The sequence below is a fragment of the Schistocerca cancellata genome, chromosome 1, assembly GCF_023864275.1.
Source record: "Schistocerca cancellata isolate TAMUIC-IGC-003103 chromosome 1, iqSchCanc2.1, whole genome shotgun sequence".
Taxonomy (NCBI): domain Eukaryota; kingdom Metazoa; phylum Arthropoda; class Insecta; order Orthoptera; family Acrididae; genus Schistocerca; species Schistocerca cancellata.
In genome coordinates this window covers 667,489,778-667,511,764 of record NC_064626.1, presented here as the reverse complement: position 1 = coordinate 667,511,764, position 21,987 = coordinate 667,489,778, and the positions used below count along the sequence as shown (strand labels likewise).

Below are 21,987 nucleotides of genomic sequence, written 5' to 3'. Positions count from 1 at the left end.
ACTTCCTATTTGTGGGATGCACCAATACCCTTACAGCGGATCTGTCAAAAACTGATTCTTATTTTCTTGTTGTCAAGCAGCGGCTCTTATTTTCCTGTAGGGACCAGCTCTACGTTACCTTTTGGTCATGTTCACCAATAATAAAACATTGTTCATCACTATCGGTGGAAGGTCAAGCGTGTTGTTTCCTTGTAGTCATGGACACAAAAGAGTGTGTCCATCCTTCGCCTTTATGATGGTTTGGATTCTGCTGGGGATACTTTCAATGATGTGTGTCAATATCAGTGGAGGAATGGCATCCCATTCTTCCTCAAGAATCGAAACCAGAGAAAGTTGTGATAATGGATACTGGGGTTTGGAGCGAAATCGACATACTAACTCATCCCAAAGATGTTCCATTGGACTGAGGTCAGAACTCTGGCAAGTCAGTCCATTTGAGGAACGTACAGAGTTTTTATCTACAAGCCATTGCCTCACAGTTGCTGCTTTATGACGGGATGCATTCTCTAGCTGATATAAATGGACATAGCCCCCGAACTGTTCCTGTATTGTATGAGTACACAATGTTGTAAAATGTTTTCATATTCTTTCGCATTTCGCGTTTTCTTTATCACAATAAGGAAATGATACCCTAACCACGAAAAACACCGCACTTACCGCAACATCACTGCCTTCGTACTTCACTGTTGGCACCACATACGATGGCATGTGACGTTCGCCTAGCTGCAGAATCGTCTTACTTTAACTCGTCTTACTTTAATCAGCGGTCTCATCAGTTATTCAGACATACATAATGCGGAACGTACTCTTGGCTGCTATCCTACTGCTATAAAGAATATTGCTATGAAAACTACAGTTAAAGTAAGACGATTCTGCAGCATCCAACAAAGATGCAATTGTTATGTAGGCGACTCGGTATAATCGATATATACCACAACTCCAAGGACTTTCACATCTTTGATGTAACTGACACTGTAATAGTATTAAGGTTGCCCATAGAGGCCACAACTATTACACATCGTAGTTTACTGTTTTTATCGAAAATATAAATAAGCTGTACACATACTATCTGGTAATCACACATTTAAATGAATCAATTTTATGTTATTAGTGTATTTCCTAGTTTTATACTTTGACGATGGCGTCATATTATGAACGCTGATTGGCAGTTGTGAAGTAGTGTGACAGGAAGTAGGCGGAGCCTCTGCATATTTAAGCTCGTGCTCAGCACTCATAACCATCAGTGGACTGCGAAGCAGCGAGGAGAGCTCCGCCTACCATCCTAAGGGAGACATGGGTATAATTAATTTTATTTTATCTTGTTAAATTTTGACATCATTAGACACTTTCATTCTATTTAAAGATTTATCCACAGGTCTGATGATGGTTTTGTAAAAAGAACCGAAACCGGTTACCTATATCATTAAAACATAAATGGTGTGATCAAGACTGAACTTTAGTCAAAATATAATAATAAAGGAATGTAGAAACGAATAATTAAAGAAATCCCGTAAAGATTAAAAAACAGGTTATCACGCTCAAATACAATGACAGCTAATGAAACAGATCTCCGATTCTTGTAGGCAGTAATATTAACAGATATCGAAGTGACAACATATACTGTCTCAGAAAATAGTGATTCTGCGAAAAATCTGTAGACTTGTTTTCTCGTACTTCCATATCTTTGAGTTGATACTGTGGGTGGCAAATCCTAATGTTACTGACTGCTATTTCTGCTTTTTGGGCGCTCTTAGCTTGAATACACCCTGTGAAGTAGGCTTCCCATTAGAATTAGTTTGACACTTGAATAAAATACCATATATTCTGTCAAGCTTTGACTTAGCCAGTAATATAGCTCTTTCTTTTCTCAGAAGAGCGTGTAGCTGATGGCACCAAAGCAGTGTACACTGCTCAGCGAGTATTCAGTGTTGTACCTTGTACACTGCCACGTGTGATCGACAAGTGCTTTACTGTTGCAGGGCCGCCGGGTCCTCCCGGCCAGAAGGGCCGACGAGGCAGGAAAGGTGACGCGGGAGCGACGGTGAGTAGTCTTCTCACTATCAACTATAACTATGCACTTCACATCTTATTGTTATTATTATTATTATTACTATTAATAATATCACTTTGTTAAGATCAATGACGACTGACAACAGCTTCTCAATTTTTCTAATCGACCACACTCCACCACTCAACCCAGCAAACAGATTTTTTAACATTTTGCTCTTCAGTTTTGCGCCTTTTAATCTTTTAATACCATGGTAGCATAATTCTTTTACTTCCCAGAATAGCTACCGAACTCGAACGGGTTTGGAGCCGGATATTTCAATACGTAACATGTCTTTACAATTGTTGGCACACTGCCACTACTTACGAGTACAAACTCTGCTGATCAATGGGTCACTGTCAAGTGCATGGGAGATGGTACTTAGCGGGGAAAGAATGGCTACTTAATTCCTTCTGCGAACGTTCTAAATAGTCGCAATCCCTTCTAAAGCTGCCCAAGTCGAGTGTTTGTGATGTGTCTGTGAAGCAGAGACGCAAAGGAACAATCATAACAATACCAAGATCAGGCAGACCCCTGACGGACAGGGACCGTCGAAAACTGCGAGGGCTGGTTATATAAAGCTCCACGAAATCAGCGGAATGAGTCACTGATTAGTTCCAAAGTGCAGCCAGCAGTCCAACTGGAACGATGACTGTGCATAGGAAGTTAAAAATAACGGAGTGCAACGGTCGAGCAGTTCCCCATAAGCCACATATTCTGTAGTTACTGCTAAATGAAGCCTGAGGTGGTGTAAAGAACGCGATGGAAGAGTTTAGATTTGCCTAATGCCTGGAGAATGTTGCTTGCCATCCAGTGTAGTCCCAACAGTGAAGTACAGAGGAGTTGGTGCTACTGCATGAGGGTGTTTTTCGTGGTTAGCGTATGGTTCCCTTGTGTGCTTAAGTAAATGCCGAATGCAGAAAGATATGGACGTATGTTACAGCATTCTGTACTGCGTCCAGTAGAGGAACAGTTCGGAAATGACGACTGATTGCATCAACATGACAATGAACTTTGTCATAAAGCAGCATCTGTGAGCCAATGATTTGTCGACAATTACGTTCCTGAAATGGACTGACATGCGTAGAGTCCAGACCTGAACATAGTGGAATACCTATAGGATTATGTAGAACGTCGACTTCGCTGCGGACCCCAGCACCAACTTCGTTACCGCTTCTGGTTTCGGCTCTTGAGGAAGAATGGCCTGCCATTTCTCAACAGGTATGCAGATATTTCACTGAAGGTGAAGCTGTTATCAAGGCAAAGGGCGGACACACTGCATTTTGATGTCCACTGATAGATGTCTGAATACTTTTGATCAGATAGTGCATTTCTGTCTCCATTCAAGATGACATGCTACGTCTTTGCCTACAAAGAAATAAATACTCAATCCAATACCAGTGTGATGGTGTTTTAATCTACGTTAGTGTGGTAACGAGTCACATGTTATTCGAAAATCAGTAAATACTGCGTCGTCCTGATTGCCTTGATTCAGGCTTTTAGAATGTTATACAAGAAAAGCGCAAATTGGACGTAGCAAGGTCGATGTGTTTCGAACTGACGCAGGTTGTTGTGGAAGAAGCCATTCCTTTTGAGTTATCTCAGTATGTATGGGCTCAGAAAATGCCTGAAGATTGCACAACAGGTTCATGCCAATGAGCCTGATGTTGCCTTTCACGTAGATTGGTGTGACCTGTACTTTCTGCCAACCTGTCGGCACAGATTGTTGTTCGACGGATGTACTTTCTATTACGGTTAAAATGTGAGCTACCTCACCTGCAAATTCTGTGTAGAATTTGACAAGGACTCGGTCTGGCCCTGGAGCCTTGTTTAGTATTAGCGATTCAGTTTTTTCTCTACAGCAACATCATTCATCTTTGCAGGGTGAAAGAAGTGAACTGAAGACTGTACTTCTGTAGTTTCTTTTGTAAAGGAAGATTTGAAAACAGAGTTCAGATATTCTGCTTTTGTTTTGCTACCTTCAGTTTCTGTTCCTGTGTCATCCATGAGTTTGTGGGCACTAATTTTAGTGTCACAAACAACCTTTACAAATGAGCATGAGTAGTTGGGGCTTTGTGAGAGATCTTTCGAGAAGGTTCTACTACGGCGATCATTAAAGACTTCACTTATTGCCCTTTAGACAGCCAAACGCGTTTTGTTCTGCATCTTGGTCAACTATTCTTTTAACCTTGAACCACAGTTCCTCTACATTCTCTTGCGTAGACATAAATGTTTTCAGTTCCTCTTTGAGATAAGACACGACTACCTCGTTATCTAGTTCTCTGAACGTAGAAATCTTACTTCTTCTTTTACTTGCCCTTTCTACTTTAGCAATCATTGTTGTTACGAGGGTTGCCCAGAAAGCAATGCACCGCATTGTTTTTCTTCAACACATCTTTATTGAACCTAATGAGAATACACACACGAAAGAATGGTGTTTTATCTAAACACGCTATTTTTCCACGTAATCTCCATCCCGCTCAATGGCCTTCCTCCAGATCGAAACAAGAGCTAGCATGCACTGTCGGTACGAACCTTTGTCCTGGTGGCGGAACCAGTGCTCCAATGTGTGAATCACCTCCTCCTTGTCCTCAAAATGTCTTCCACGAATGGCATCCTTTAATGGCCCAAACAAGTGGGAATCCAAGGGAGGTAACATTGTACAATCCTGTTTTGCGACGTGTTCAGCAGTCCTCAAACTTGTGTGGGGCCGAACGTTATCGTGTTGCAGCAAAACATCTCCTGGGTTGCTGTGGCGTCGAAGTCGCCGGAAGCGCGTCTTGTGTTTTGTTAATGTGTTGACATATGCTTCAGAATTAACGAGAATCACATCTTTACAGACCCAGAACACGGTGATCAGGACCTTATCGGCGGAAGCAATTGCTTTGAATTTTTTTTATGTTGGGAGTGAGAATGGCACCATTCCATCGACTGTCGCTTTGTTTCGGGGTCAAAATGGCGAACCCAGGTTTCATCACGTGTCACAATTCGGGACAAGAAGGCCTCCCCGTCAGTTCCAAAATGTTGCAACAAATCAAGACAAGTGTTTTTTTTTCTGTGCAGTTTGTAATCCACCGTTAGACACCGCGGGACTCACCTTCCACACACTTTTGAATATCCAAGAGTGCAGATAATTGCATCCACGCTTCCTTTGCTGATTGACAGATGCAGCGCCAACGGCCGAGTCGCAATGAGTCTGTCCTCGTGAATGACAACTTCAGCTCGCTGCAACATGTCAGGTGTGACAGCCGTGGATAGCCTCCCCGAGCGCTGCAAATAGTAGAGATTAGCCGAATCGCCTTCTGATGACATCATCCTCCGTGCCCCGCGACTAACTGTTCTTCTGTCGACAGCAGATGCTCCATAGACTGTGCACAAGCGTTTGTGAATATTCCCCACAGTTTCTTTATCCGCATTGAGAAATTCAACGACGGAACGTTGCTTGTAACTTACAGACGCCATTTTGAAACTGTCCTGCAGCTATGCTATCTGTCGGAAGTCACTGCAGAGCCAAAGAAACTGGTAGACGTGGCTAATATCGTGTAGGGCCCCCTCGAGCACGCAGAAGTGTCACGACACGACGTGGCATGGACTCGACTAATGTCTGAAGTAGTGCTGGAGGGGATTGGCACCATGAATACTGCAGTGCTATCCATAAATACCTAACAGTACGAGGGTTGGAGATCTCTTCTTAACAGCACGTTGCAAGGCATCCCAGATATGCTCACTAATGTTCATATCTGGGGAGTTTCGTGGCCAGCGGAAGTGTTTAAGCTCAGAAGGCTGTTCCTGAAGCCACTCTGTAGCAATTACGGACGTGTGCGGTGTCGCATTGTCCTGCTGAAATTGCCCAACTCCGTCGGAATGCACAATGGACATGAATGGATGCACGTGATCAGGTAGGATACTTGCGTATATGTCACCTGTCAGAGTCGTATCTAGACGTATCAGGGGTCCCATATCACTTCAACTGCAGACGCCCCACACTATTACAGAGCCTTCACCAGCTTGAACAGTCCCCTGCTGACATGCATGGTCCATGGATTCATGAGGTTGTCACCATACCCCTACACGTCCATCTGAGACTCGTCCAACCATGCAACATGTTTCCAGTCATCGATAGTGCAATGTCGATGTTGATGGGCCATGCGAGGTGTAAAGCTTTCTGTCGTGGAGTCATCAAGGGTACAGGAGTGGGCCTTCGGCTCCGAAAGGTCATATCGATGATGTTTCGTTGAATGGTTCACATGTTGACACATGTTGATGGCCTAGCATTGAAATCTGCAGCAATTTGCGGAAGCATTGCAATTCTGTCACGCTGAACGATTCTCTCAGTCGTTGTTGGCCCCATTCTTGCAGGATCTTTTTCCGACCGTAGCGATGTCGGAGATTTGATGAGTTACCGGATTCCTGATATTCCGGTACACTCGTGAAATGGTCGTACGGGAAAATCCCCACTTCATCGCTACCTCGGAGACGCTGTGTCCCATTGCTCGTGCGTGGACTATAAAACCGCGTTCAAACTCACTTAAATCTTGATAATCTACCATTGTAGCAGCAGTAACTGATCAAACAAGCGCCAGACACTTCTTGTCTTATATAGGCGTTGCTGACCGCAGCGCCGTGTTCTGCCTGTTTACATACCTCTGTATTTGAATACACATGCCTATTCCAGTTTCTTTGGCGCTTCAGTTTATTTCTACAATGAATGAGTTTCTGAACTATTTGTACCAAGTAGCTTTCAGAAACTGCTTTTATTATTATCATTACGTCTACCTCAAACAGCACTGTAATTATCCTAACCGTTTGTTGAAAGTTTTATGTGCTCTCCAAAGATGAATGATTGGTGAATATATGTACTGGCGAGCAGGAGTTTTTCTTTTACATCTTGAGATGAGTCTGGTGGTCGTCACAAAGATCGAGTTGTGAGTTTATATTCACCCTTCCTAATGAGTCGTGTCCAAACAGTCTCGCAAGTGTATTTAGTTTGTATCTCAATGGATTTGCATTTCTTGCCTTACGCGGTAAATTACGCTTCTGCCATTTCTGATCAGCGTACCCTTTTGATATAGGGTTAGATTTACCCCTGAAAACTCACTGCTGTTAGTTTCAGGTTTTAGTCAGCTTTCCGCTCCTAGTGCTGTTTATTCACGCTCCATCGTTTTTTAGCGCTACATCTAACTCTGGGAGGTTTTGGCTTTTGATCTCTGGGATTATTATCGTTCCATCTTAGGAGGGCATTTATTTGGGTCTTACACTACTACTTGGGGGTATCTTACAGTACCTGGACTGGATGGAGACTCGCCTAATCTATAAACCATTGTGTGGATTCCACACACCGTCAGCTATCTATACAGCAGCCTCTGATGCGCAGTGCACGACTGACCTATTTAGGGAAGCCCTGCAACTCTCTGCAACATGGAATAAGTACAGGAAGTTACAGCAGAACCTTCGATGTCTCATGCTCAAATCCTCTGTTCGCTTTAGAAACAATTCGTTTCGACCAGTTTTGGAGAAATGCTGCAGATATTGATCTTGATTCAAACTCTGTGAAGTAGGGTGGGCTTTTCAACCTTCTCTGCAGATCGCTGGAATGAAACACATATGACCAAGTTGTTCCAACATGCGTCGCAATCTGCAGTTGCTTCCTCCCTATTCCCTCAATAACGGCATTTTCAGCATGTGAAATGAGTACTCCAGACATACACGCTGCTTCTCATTCTGTGTTGCTATTTCCCTACGGCGTGCTACTATTGACCGTACATCGATTAACAGTGTGTTTACTTCCACCTGACAGGGGACATAGCAGTCTTCCTAACAGCTGAAGCGTGTCTCACTGGCTCAGTTTCAGAGGAAGACACCTGCTCATACTTGTTAGTTGGCAGGGGAGGGGCGAGGGCCTAATACCCAGCGATCTCTTTGGTCCCTGCCTCCCTTGTACAAGGCCCCTAGACCCGCAATTCACAGTCAATCAAAAAAGCAGTGATAGAAAGGGTAGTACTAGCGATGCTTTTGGTATATTTGTTACATGACTCTCACAGTTCCCCTGACACATCCATTTGAAGCAGTTTCTAGGTGCTTGACAGCAGTCTGAGCGATTTCCAGCTACTTGCGAACAACAACCAAATAATTCCATGGCCATAAACATTATTCATAATGAGGCGTACATTCTGACTGGTACAATGTTTATCTGAAAAATTTAGAAACAACTTTAAATTAACCTCGCTGATTCTTTTTCAAATTCAGGATCTGTAATGTCAGTCTTTAAGCTGCCAAAATTTCTGAGAAATGCTGGTGTAATTTACAACTGGCAACATAGTACTAATTTTGTACAGAGCTCACAAACATTTGAAAATACACAATAAGTCCACAATAGTTGACACAATCAATTAAAGATATTGAGAAAAGACCCAAATAGTAAAATATTAGAATGTAGAAATTTGAGTGGGACCTATCTCACACAGATTGTCTCAGATAAACGAAGAGATAGAAGTCTGTTTATATACGTAAATAAACGAACAAAAGAAAGTCTGAGAGATCACCTACACTAACGTTACAAATATGAACACAGTAGCATCAGTTTATCACACTGAAAACAGAAAAACTTGTAGAGCAATCTGCAACACCGTGTTTATCCTCTGTAAGGGTTCTGCCGCCTTCGTCTAACCATCTCCTCTTTCCTCGAACACGTGCGACTAGTTCTGTGGTCTGGCGCAGCTGCTCCTGCAAACGTACGAAGACTGATCACATTAACTGATATTCCGCTCAAGTATCATTTAATTCTGTCATGTCTTGCATCATGGATTGCAGTTTCCCAAAGTTATCTTCAACTCGTAGAATTTCTTTTTTTACTGGCTATACGTTAATGTCCATGCTTGATGCCCACTGATGTTCTAGCATCATTACATCCTGCTGCTGTGTGAAGAGTACCTTGAGAGTTTGAGCCAATTTGTGTCTGCCCAAATGCCAGGGAACACCACAACAGTGCTGCCTCTTAGTTTCCACTCCCCTTTGCCCTGTATTCGACGACTGGAACCCGAGTTGCTACCCTCCGTTCTTCGTGAACTGGTTCTGGGTTGGGTGTGGACCGCGTCGTACGGGAAGAGGAAATTCCCTGTCCTTTTCGCTCCCTCAGAGTGTTTGGGGACGGATCGGAATAACCGCAGGTGCATACTGCTTTACGTACCTAGTAGGTCTACATTTATTCATCGTATTTTCTCCTACGACTTATCCTCCCTCTTCGGAAGGAGTTGCCAGAAACTGAGGCAGTGTGTACGGTTCTCACTGAAATGGACTAGTTCTTGCTATGAGCACCACAGTGCTTTGGCTCGGAAGTCGTTGTTCGACTTAAACTATAGACACTATCTCGACTATCTTATAAGGTCCTTGGAAATGCAAAATGAACTTACTAGTTTTTTTTTCTTTCTGCAGATAAGCGTTAGATAACATTATCCACTGTTCAACGGGATACTTAGGTAACTATGCCTTTCTGTTGTTAGTGCCTTCCAGCTATTCTAGATGATTTGTATTCATCTTTATAACCTGGCTTCAAGTACTTTTTGTCTTTTTAGCAAAATTTTGAACAGAGGATATATCCTCTCCTGAGATACGTTTGCATCATTCAAAAAGGGAGGGCATCCTTTCTCCAAAAACAACCTAGAACCTTTAATTAAGGAGCTACTTTACTGAGGAGTAGGGGCTCTGGTCATGAAAACTGGCAACAGCCGGGAGAGGGCTGTTCTGACTCCATATCCGCATTCAGTGACGCCTAACAACTGAGGTGACACGGCGGTCGGTCGGTACCGTTAGCCCTTCCGCGGCCTGTCCGGAAGGAGTTTTTTCCATCATTCAGTGTATTCTACCAGTTCTGGCGTTTGTTTGCAGCTGTATTGCACTTTTTCCAACTCCTTTTAATAGTCGACGTAATTGCTTCAGTATACTGGACGTTAAGTTAGTGCCTTGGCCAGTTGTTACGGTCTCCGTGTTCCAAATTTCGATATCCATTCATTATCCATTGCCTATCACATCGTTTCCCTGTTGATTTGATATAGCAGTCATGGTCAAGAAACGTGAAAAATGGTCAGTTTCAGGTAATACATGTCGATTTCCTGCTAGTGTTTGTGCAGAGGGACCAAAAATCTTAATTACAAACAACTGAAATTGTTTAACTACTTTATGTAACTGTTGTAATTGGACTCGCCAACGACTGATCTCGGCTATTTGAGCGCAAGGAATTAAGTTCTTTACGCAACGCTCTACGTCTTACTTTCGTGGGCCACCAATAATTTTCTGCGATAAGGCGCTCTGTGGGACTACTAAAATGGAATCACGAGCCTGCCTCAATATTGCGTTCCACGAACTTGCTGACACTGATATAAACTGGCTGCTCTTCTTTGGTTTTACAGCACTCCATCATCAGAGCTGAATTGCGGGAAACGGCAGGAGCGGCGAAACCGGGCGGTTTAGCAAGGGTTCCGTAAATAAACGTTCCTGTGTATCCTGAGATTTCTTGCAAAACTGTTGAAAACTTTGTAGCAAGTCGTGTACACTTTGGAGCAGCTGCTGAAGTACAACTTCCGCGATGAGGAAGACACACGCAGGCACCAACTCGTCGCTACTTGTGTTGTGACTGGAAATTCGCAATTTTTCACAAACACAACTTTTATTGATGTAAGTTCACAAGGTTAATGAGTGAACAACAAACGAAAGGTAACAATAACGATGCCAGTAAAAGTCTCCTAATTGAGGCAAACGAAAGTCACTTCTGATTTTTCCACAAAGGTTCGTGGTTACACACACACACACACACACACACACACACACACACACGCTAGTAAGAGTCCAATTCAGAGACGAAGACGTAATCTTCAGTGCTCGAAGTACACGAGGTCGGCACCCGGAGTGAACTGAACTTCAGGGCTGGTTCTAGCCCCTAAATAGCTGTCTCCAGCCAATTAGGTTTGGCCATAGTGATACTTCCTGCAGGCCGTGGCTCGAGCTCTCCCTGCAGGAAGTAGTACTCGGAATGTCTGTTTCCATCATCTAGTATGTAAATAGCCAGTGTTTACGTTGGTGATTTGGTACGCCTTGGACATACACAACCACGTCCTCTGTGGCGTAATATGGGTTGCCGGCCCTCAGGGGTTACCTTGGCTCTGGCATATCAGTATCTTAACTCGCTGTGGGGAGAATCTTCTTCATGCTGCACAGCACTGGACTGGTTTTCCATGGTTCCAGTATGTCGAGGCAGTACCATGCTGCTGCAACAAAATCCCACTGCCACCGCCCTGGCAGTCGTCTCACCAGTACAAGGTGAGGCTGTGCCACGCCTTGTCACACTCAAGAGTACTCGACAGACACCATAAAGCAGCCAACATACCGTAGGACCCTACTGCCTTACGGGATAACACACTGCACCGCTACACCAATACAAAGAAACTGCCTCTACCTGTGGACTGGTCAGCATTGCATCATCAGTTAAAAAAGTTGACAGTTGTGTGGCACATTTTGTAATCAAAAGGTAGTGTACCTCTAACACAGACAAGTACATTATTTTTCACTGGAAAACTGTAAGGCATCATACTGAGCTGCGCACCTCTTCTGGTGCCACCATAACCCCGGCCTGTTCAATGCACTCCCTTCTCTTCCTGCATTGACCCAGCTCAGTAGTGTCATGATGTCTTTCTTTGGTGTTTTAGGGTATGCAAGACTGTACGAAGCACATCTTTACTCCTTACTCGATTTACGAATGGAATGTGGATGTTCTTCTTGTGAAACATTAATGCGAAAATTTACAGAATGTACAGATGTTCTAAAATCCGAAAATGTCAAAGATTTACTATCAGTTATTGAAAATAGGAATGACAGCTTAACACCACGTCACTATACATTACAGCGGCAATTCTGTGCAACACAATACAAGAATGTTTCTGATGTCATCATTTAGCGGCAGAACTCATAGCGTGATCGGGAAAATGATTTAACACAATCCTGCAGCCTTGGGTCCATCTCGAAACTTTGTGAATAAACCGATGGTTTTTCGTAATCATAATCGTCTGACAGGATTTGGGAATCCTATATGATGGCAGGCTATGTTTTTGACAAGTTTATACGGTGGATACATATGTAAAATTTCCAGGACTGTTTGATGAACACACAAAATTCCCATTTTATCTCTCTGTTCAAATATAACAGTGCAAGAATGTAGCACTTCAGTCCCTCAAATGAGGAAATGTAAGCATAGTGGTGACAGAATCTCACTATTTCCTGTCATTGACTTAGAATAGCTACAGTTATAAAACTTGAACTACTGTATTTAAATCCAAGACGTGACAAGGAAATGGTGTCTTCACATCATCCCACATGCAGCCTCGTTTGGTGGACTCTAAGGTCTAGAGAAGATGCAACTTGATTTTTCTATTCTATATTGGAAATAACGAATTACATTATGAAACGTGTTTTCCAGCAGGTTGACAGGTGCAATTCAATCCACAATATGCTTGCATTTATGGTATTTCACTCTCCAAGATTGCAGATGACAGAGAGATCTGTTGTTACGATTTACAATACATTCATGATGCTAGTTTACAATTACCGTCAGATTGCACAAGTACATGAATCATTTCTACAGTGGTTTCCTCCTGGTATCTGGCATTATATGTTTTAGAGGTGTACAACTGATGTTCAGTAGCATTCTACATCCATACAGAATACGAATTTGATTGTTAAAACATCAATGTCGGTGCTACTCAAACCACTATTTGCATGACTGAGTCTTATATTGCAACCAGAACAAGGGTGCATGTGTGGGAAAATGTAGTTCTGAAAAATGTGTTGTCCGCTCAACTGGTAGAGTTGTTGTTTATTACTGTTTGCATTCCGAATATCGAACAATAGATCTCATGGCGAATTCAGTAAGGTAGTAGCAGCGGATTCTTACTATAGATTGCGACAGGTTCCCAACTAGCTATAGAAGTAGTAGTAGTACATTCATAACCACAAAGTCTCAACTACCTGTGTCAAAGTGACCATACACTCCTTTGATTGTTGGCAGTATTATTTTGAACTAATACTGATCTTCCATTCCAGTTTATTCTCAACTAGCTGAGCTGGAATGCCAACACACTCTTTTTATTGCCAATGGTATTATTCTTTACATAAGAGTGATTTTCGCTGTAGGTATGCCTTGGTGTGGTGGAAACTTGATATCAATGTAGATGCAACATTAAACTCAGTCATCCTTTCTATAAACAGAAATCTCCAGCTAGCAATGCATTTTTAGCTGACTCCTCACATAAACTGTAATTGTTTTACATTATACATAAGATGTAAGACATCTCCAGAAGATTTCTGAATGGTGACAGATGGGAGATCTCAAGGTGTGAATAAAATATGAAACCTGTATATCTAGTGGGGTAGCAGAACTTCTGTTAGCAAGCATACATGTCCCCTAGGATTTCTATATCATTTTACGACGAATGACTGTAAGATTTCTCCAACAAGGCACTTCATAGTGGCATGGGGATGAACTAGGATGTTGTGAAGGTTGAAGGTTGGCCGGGCGATTCTCAATCTCAACCCCTTGCCACATGGATCATATTTCTGTGCAAGATCCAGGTGCTAAACCTGCCCAATCCACTCACCCACCACTTCCTATACCAGTCCTGTCGCAAGCTTATCCTACTCGTTCAGAGTTTGAGCCACCTGTAAAATCATCTATGTCATATATCAGCTCAGCTGCAAACATTGCACAGCTTTTTATATGGGTGTAACTACCAACCAGCTGTCCACTAGGATGAACGGCCACCACCAAACTGTGGCCAATAGCAAAGTGCACCACCCTGTGGCACAACATGCAGCTGAACACAATATGCTTGAGTTCAGTGGCTGCCTCACTACACGAGCCATGCGGATCCTCCCCTCCACCAGCAGCTTTCCTGAACTGCCCGGAATGGTACGTCCGAAATGCTCAATATGCTAAAAGAAATCTATTGCCATGAATGTTAAAAGAACTCAACTGCCATGAATGTGATGAAGAAGACGTTCAACATATTCTCTGCTCTTGAAATTATCCTGACATCAACCTACAGTGACCTACGGTCCCCACATCCTCCACCCAACAGTTTCTCTTCCCTCTGTCCTATCACCTCCTCCGTAACTTCGTCTACCAACGTCCTTGTGTGCCGTCCTCAGCCAACACACCCGCCCGTCCCCGTTTAACGCCCTCCCCCCCAACACCCTGCCCCATAGCCTCCTGAAGCTGCGCCTGTCTAGTTCCTGCATGTTCCGCCAGGTAGCCCTCTTGTCTCCCCTCACCCGCACCCTGCTATCACTTTTCCTTCCACGCTCCCTCCAAATAGTTATTCTGAATATATGTGACACTTGTATTCTGGCCCAAGCTGCCGGAGACGGCGGTCATGTGTGCGTAAGGTGTGTTTGCTTGTGTGAATGAATGTGTGTGTGTGTTTCCTTTTCTGACGAAGGCTTTGGATGAAAGCTAATGTGTAAGTGGCTTTTCGTTGTGCCTATCTGTAACTCAAGTCTGTACAGAGCGCAGCAATTTATCTTTTCCTTACATTGTTGATAAACCAACCTGGAGTTTCCACTACGCAATACATAAGGATTTTGCGTATACAGTACTTACGTATAGAAACAACACTTATAACTTAATTTTGGTGTTTCTTAAGCAATCCTGCCCGCTTATGATCAGCTAAGCTATGCACTCGTTTCAGGACTGGTCGCTTTCATCTTGAGCTTCAAACCATCGCAAGGCAGTTTCTAACACGCAAATGCTTCAGAAGCAGCCAGTATCTTTTCATATACATGTTCTGGACCACTAGATGATGAGACGCTGGGAGCGTCAGCTTCATCAGTGACGAAATTTACAACTTCGCTGTCCTGCACGGTATGATGCCCTGAATCTCATCGTCGACAACCGTCTGATCCTGAACGTCTTCTTCATCACATTCATGACAATTGGGTTCTTTTAGCATGATGAGCATTTCGCGCGTATCATTCTGTTCGTCATTTTCAGTTGGACTTTGAGAACTTTGTGCCCTATCCAAAATGTTACTGCAGACTTTTTTCAAATTCTGTTCCTTTACGCTATCCTGTGCTGCTCCGACCAGGTAGGATGCATCTTTGAATTCAATATTTTTATGATTTCTTAAGAAACTTTCTTCTCCCCCCTCTTCTCTTTCTAACAACAACTTCCATAATATTTTTTTTTTTTTTTGTTGTAATGCCGTTTGAAAGCTTCGGTAATGTCTTTATCATAGGCTGTACTAAGAGGGTTATGTTAGAAGGAAGAAATGTCGCTCACATGAACTCGTTCCTTTCGTTTAAGATATCGCATGGTGATTGAGATAGTGGTTTGTTAAGGAGCAGTAATGTTTTCTCCCTTTCACCATTCTTTAACTGATGAGATTTTACAGGAGAGTTTAAAAACTTTCATAAGCCATTCCATGAAAATCATACTATCCATTCAGGCATTCTTTTGTGAGATGTAAACAATAAGCATTACGGAAATATTAACGTGTTTGAAATCACGCAGTTTCTTACTTTTCCAATGACCAGCATAGGCAATCAGCAGCAGTAGCACCAACTTAAGCAGTAATACGATCCTTGCTTATTTTAGGACCAAGTGCTGCTAATTTACGACCGTGAAGCAAGAGTTTATCTTGGCAAAGTTTTTCAGTTGAGTCCCGTTTCGTCAGCATTGTAAATGTTTATGGGACCGTATCTGCATCCCTCAATACGTTCCTTAGTATGACTTGGAAAGAATCAGCTGCTGAAGAATAAGGAGACAGTTTTTCTCCTTGTATTTGAAGCTCACGAATGCGTAGCCTTGAATAAAGTCTTTCAACCAGCCATCCAAGATTTTCATTAAACTTAATTGCCTTATCACATAGAATGGGACCAGAGATCGGTTGTCGTTGTGATTTTTTTTGTAAACTTCTTGTAAACAGCGTCATCTGGATCCCTGTTAGTGGCGAGCTTCACAGTTTGACGTGTTTCCGAACCATCAGTAGAATCAACCTTAGATATAAAATTTGTAATCCCGGTCTTTTGTTTATTCATATCTGTAATTGCTGACTAACCAATCTTGTACTTATTATATAACTTGGTTGCACATTCATCTTCCTATAGCATTTTATTAATCTTGCATTTATCTCTCATAGAAAGGACTACTCGTTTACATTTCGGCATTTTATATCACATGTTTACTTTACGCAGCAAAGGTGACACAAGTGATCGAAAAGAGCAGTTACTATTGTTGGCAACTCGGCATTGGATCGTGGCAGGGGATGGGGGGGGGGGGGGGCAACCGCGTTCCAAACACATTTTGTCTCTTCTAATAATGAACTACTACAGCTGAAAATGCATGAACTGCTACGTTTCTCTCTAACATAGTAACCACAACTGAAAATGTACGAACTGTTAAGGCTTTCTGACACCGTAGCAGTTGAAACGTTAAGTTTCATCTCATGTGCAGTGTGCTGTGCCCAATGACCAAAGCAAAAATTTGGGACTGTAAAGTCCCCAGTGTAATCTTATGCTTTCACACCTACTGTGCAGTGAATATCTGAGGTTGCCAGTTATAACCATATAACATTTATGTATATTGAGAATTATTTTGTTACAGTTTGTGATGTAACATGGAGCATTTTGCTAAAACTTTACCTATCTTAAGCCTTTTTTTTAAAAAACAACTGTTAAGTCGCTCTCTTTCTCACTCTCTGACATTGCAACAGCTGAAATATTAAAATTTACTAAGCTGCTTCCACGTAACAACAACTACAACAACAGGGGCTGTAAAATTGTGGCTCCACTTATCAACAACTATTCTACTAGATATGTGTGTCCTGTGTATGGACAGATATTCCCTTCAACTTGAACTACAGTTCTTCGATATGCTCCTGCCCATAGGTAAACGTTTCCAGTACCTCCTTGTCTCGACTGCCTTATTATCTGGATTACTGAACGTTTGATCAATTTTAGAACTGTATATTTTATTCGACATGTTTGAGGTTTTTAATGAAATGAAACACCGTTTAGAGAGATAAATTGTCCTTTATTTTCATTTTTAAAAATTTGGCTTAACGTAGTAGGGTACACAAGTAAATACAAAACGCACATAATTCTATAGCAGCGTCAGCTAGTGATCAGGCTGATGCATAAAAATTGCTGCATACTGGAACACAACAAGCCTCGAACAGTAACACTGCAAACATTTGAGTGTGGACATTGCAGTTATTTGTGTTGAACTCTGACATAATTGATACCATTTTTAGCCGGAAAACACTACTTTCATGTCTCTAAATTATCGACTTTCAAAAGTTACCGTTTGTCTAACCCATGATCTGAGGAGATGCCTACAGCTATATGTTACTATCACTCTCATTCATCTTGCAAGTTGCAGCAAATACACCACCTTCACAACTGCTTCAAACCATCGTAGCAGCTTGATAAATGGTGCAGATTTTGCTGATAGTGGAAACTCTAAATCTGGAAACAGTTGTGTGTCCTGTTCGGATATATCAGGCACTGCCTCATGGAGTTAGTCTGTGTGCTGACTTGATTCCTGCTGCTGCTCAAATGTATCAAGCAATGCATCAGATATGTCAGGGAACTGACGTGCTTAGGGATAAATGCACTGAAGAGCGAAAGAAACTGGTACACCTGCCTAAAATATAGTGTAGAACCCCCTTGAGCACGAAGAAGCGCTACAACACGACATGGCATGGACTCGACTAATGTCTGAAGTAGTGCTGGAGGGAATTGACATCATGAATCCTGCAGGGCTTTCCATAAATCCGTAAGAGTAAGAGGGGGTGGATACCTCTTCTGAACAGCACGTTGCACGGCATCCCAGATATGCTCTGTAATGTTCATGTCTGTTGAGTTTGGTGGCCAGCGGAAGAGTTTAAACTCAGAAGGGTGTTCCTGGAGCCACTCTGTTTCAATTCTGGACATGTGGGGTGTCGCCTTGTCCTGCTGCCTTGTCCAATTTCGTCGGAACGCACAATGGACATGAATGGATGCAGGTGATCAGACAGGATGCTTACGTACGTGTCACCTGTCAGAGTCGTATATAGACGTATCAGAGGTGCCGTATCACTCCAACTGCACACGCCCCACACTATTATAGATTCTCTACCAGCTTTAACAGACCCCTGCTGACATACATGGTCCATGGATTCATGAGGTTGTCTCCACGCTCATACGCGTTCATCCGCTCGATACCATTTGAAACGAGACTCGTCCGACCAGTCATCCAACAGTCCAATGTTGGTGTTGATGGCCTCGGGCGAAGCGTAAAGCTTTGTGCCGTGCAGTCATCAACGGTACACAATTGGGCCTCCGGCCGCAGCGATGTCGGAGATTTGATGTTTTACCGGATTCCTGATATTCACGGTACACTCGTGAAATGGTCTTACGGGAAGATCCCCACTTCATCGCTACCTCGGAGATGATGTGTCCCATCGCTCGTGCGCCGACAATAAGATCACGTTCAACCTCACTTAAATCTTGATAACCTGTCATTGTAGCAGCAATAACCGATCTAACAACCGCACCAGAAACTTGTCGTCTTATATAGGCGTTGCCGACCGCACCGCCTTATCCTGGTAGTTTACGTTTCTCTGTTTTTGAATACACATGCCTGTGCCAGTTTCTTTGGTGCTTCAGTGTGTTAGCTACAGAACCAACTGTGAATCTGATAAGATTAGGATCGTCAGTTCTTCGAGCCCTTTGAAGTAACTGAGAGCCCCTAAGGTGACACTGAGTTGTGCTGTAGGGATTGTTGCCTCTGGTGGTAATTTAATTCTTGCTTTGTGATATTACTCAGATACACACAACCTGTTCCGTTGGGGCCTTTCGAATCATTAATGTAGATTAGTCTTGAAGACGTCCATTTGACAAACATCCGCTAGGATGTTATTATTCATACAGTAGTCGGAAAAGGCAGAATTTTGAAATATAGAGTTGCTAAAGGAGTAAGGTTCCTGTTGATCCGCCGGTCGGTGTGGCCGTGCGGTTCTAAGCGCGTCAGTTTGGAACCGCGTGACCGCTACGGTCGCAGGTTCGAATCCTGCCTCGGGCATGGATGTGTGTGATGTCCTTAGGTTAGTTAGGTTTAAGTAGTTCTAAGTTCTAGGGGACTGATGACCTCAGTAGTTAAGTCCCATAGTGCTCAGAGCCATTTTGAACCTGTTGATCCGGAATTTTGAAGCAGTGGACTGCAAGTTCTTTGACCTTCTATAATAGTTCATCTTATGAGAAATGGCATCATTCAGGAGAAATTTAGAGCTACTGTAATTCCATTGAACATCCAGAGACATTTCGTTCCTTTCGACCTGGAAGGCATTTGTTGCGATTGACACAACAGATTCTGAGTGCTTTGTGTTGACACTTGTTTAAAAGAACTAAGACCCAGTCCGCCACTGCGAAACAGAGAGCCATAATCCAGAAGTGGTTTTACCATTGTGTGCTTAAGGAGTGAATCTGATCCTTAGGTCGACCCTCTTTTTCGGTAAAAAAGGAACCCTTATAGGGTCAGTTCATTGTCCGTCTGTTGAGAATCAGTTTTCTCAGGAACAGGTATAGGTAAGAAGTTGAAATTTATGTTTTGGTTATTAAATGTATGTTCATGAATTTGTATAGTTCTTACGTAGTAGGAAATGGATAGGTACTTCAAAAATGGTTCAAATGGCTCTAAGCTCTATGGGACTTAACATCTGAGGTTATCAGCCCCCTAGACTTAGAACCACTTAAACTTTTAACCTAAGGACATCACACACATCCGCGCCCGAGGCAGGATTCGAACCTGCGACCGTAGCAGCAGCGCCGTTCCTCACTGAAGCGCCTAGAACCGCTCGGCCACAGCGGCCGGCGGATAGGTACTATTTAAGTTTGTTTGTGAACACAAGGTAAATTGGCTGCTGTCGGGGAACAACTAGACATCGTTGCGCCGGCCACGGCCGACAGGACTCAGTGTGCAGCCCTAAGCTGCAACGACGTTGAGGCTCGTGTGGTGCAAGCAGCGACACCCCTGGCGCCATTGGAATCTCCTCGAAGCCCCATTCTCATTGCATCTTCTGATGCGCAGCTGACCGCTTTGTCCCCAAGCGACAGCGAGTGGCGGACAGTGGTGGGATCGTGTATCTCTGGGATGAAGGCAAATGTAAGAGCTGGTTACACTACCGCCTTCTTATGCTGTAGCAACAGGTATGATAACACTCCTGTTTAAAAAGGCAGATAAAAATTCACTTGACGTCTTTCTAAGAGACGGTCTCGACTAATTCCAACATGACTGTGTAAGCGTAGGCCAGATGCGGTTTAAATTCAAAGGAATGGTACTGAATGCAATTGCGAGACATGCGCTAAATAAATTAATCAGAGATGATACTGATCCCCCCATCATACGCAAAACAGGTCATAAACCGTTGCAGAAGCAGCGAAAAAAGCATGTCCAATATGATTTAAAAAAAAAAAAAACATGTTTTACAGAAGCTCAAAATTTAGTGCGACCTTCAATGCGTAATGCTTTTAATAGTACCACAACGAAACTCTGTCTCGAAATCCGGCAGAAGACTCCAATATTTATTAAGATGGTATCTGTTCTTTCGGACATGTCCGAAAGAACAGATACCATCTTAGTAAAATATAGTTAAGGTTCACCGGCCACTTGACCATCTTCTTCTTCTGTGCGAATGCACACATGCCCGAACTCTTACGGGAATCGGCAACGCGCCGCGAGTAATGAGTATAATGGGCGGGGGCACTACGAATGTAGTGCGGGACAATACGTTGAGAATGTGGGTTTCGCGGGAGGCGTGCCCGAGATAAATCCCTGCAGTCGCACTATCCTCTGTGTCCTCGGTGGCTCAGACGGTTAGAGCGTCTGGCATGTAAGCAGGAGATCCCGGGTTCGAGTCCCGGTCGGGGCACACATTTTCATCTGTCCCCGTTGACGTATGTCAACACCTGTAAGCAGCTAAGGCGTTGTTCATTTCATTGTAGAAGACTACAAGACATTCTGGTCGCATATTTAGAACACCAGCGAAAAAACACAATTAATACCTTCACTACGCGATGACGATGGCGGCGGTACTGATGACAACGCCACTACAGCAGTGTTACTGAATACGGCTTTTCGAAATTCCTTCACCGAAGACGCTGAAATAGATATTCCAGAATTCTATTCGAGAACAACTGTCAACATGAGTAACTTAAAAAGTACACATCGTTGGTGTACCGAGCAGCTTGAATCAATTAATAATGGCAAGGCCTCCGGTGCAGATTTTATACCAGTCATGTTCCTTTCAGAGTATGCTGATACAGTAGCTCTATATTTAGCAATCATATAAAACCGTTCGCTCGTCGAAAAATCCCAATCCAAAGACTGGAAAGTTGCTCCAGTCACACCAACACCAAATAAAGCAAATAGGCGTAATCCGCTGATATCCCCAACATAGATTTGCAGCAGGTGTTTGAACATACTGCCAACACGGATTCGGAAAATATAATTCTTGTGAAACACAAATAGCTCTTTATTCTCACAAAATAATGAGTGCTATTGATAGGGGATGTCAAACTGATTCCATATATTTAGATTTTCAAAATTCTTTTGACATCGTACCTCACAAGCGACTTCTAATAAAATACGTGCCTGTGGAGCATGGTCTCAGCTGTGCGATTGATGTCAGAAAAGTCACAGTTCATAGTTATTGATGGGAAGTCATCGAATAAAACGGAATTTCCCAAAGGAAGTGTTATAGGCCGTTTACTATTCCTGCTCCACATAAAAGATTTAGGAGACAATCTGAGTAGCCCGCTTAGGTTGTTTCCTATTGATGCTGTCATTTACTGTTTTGTAAAGTCATCAGATGATCAAAAGAGGAATTGCAAAATGATTTAGACAAAATGTCTCCTATGGT

General features: G+C 43.0%; 1 protein-coding gene across 1 annotated transcript in view; it reads left to right on the top strand.

The window, feature by feature from the left end:
- The first annotated feature begins 1,547 nt into the window (after positions 1–1,547).
- The window catches only part of LOC126092594 (collagen alpha chain CG42342-like), a 614,083-nt gene continuing 593,643 nt past the window's right edge, over positions 1,548–21,987 (top strand). Inside the window, exons 1-3 of the mRNA XM_049908319.1 lie at positions 1,548–1,579; positions 1,659–1,794; positions 1,856–2,041. Of these exons, the coding sequence (XP_049764276.1) occupies positions 1,548–1,579; positions 1,659–1,794; positions 1,856–2,041 (354 nt within the window). The remainder of the gene's footprint in view (positions 1,580–1,658; positions 1,795–1,855; positions 2,042–21,987) is intronic.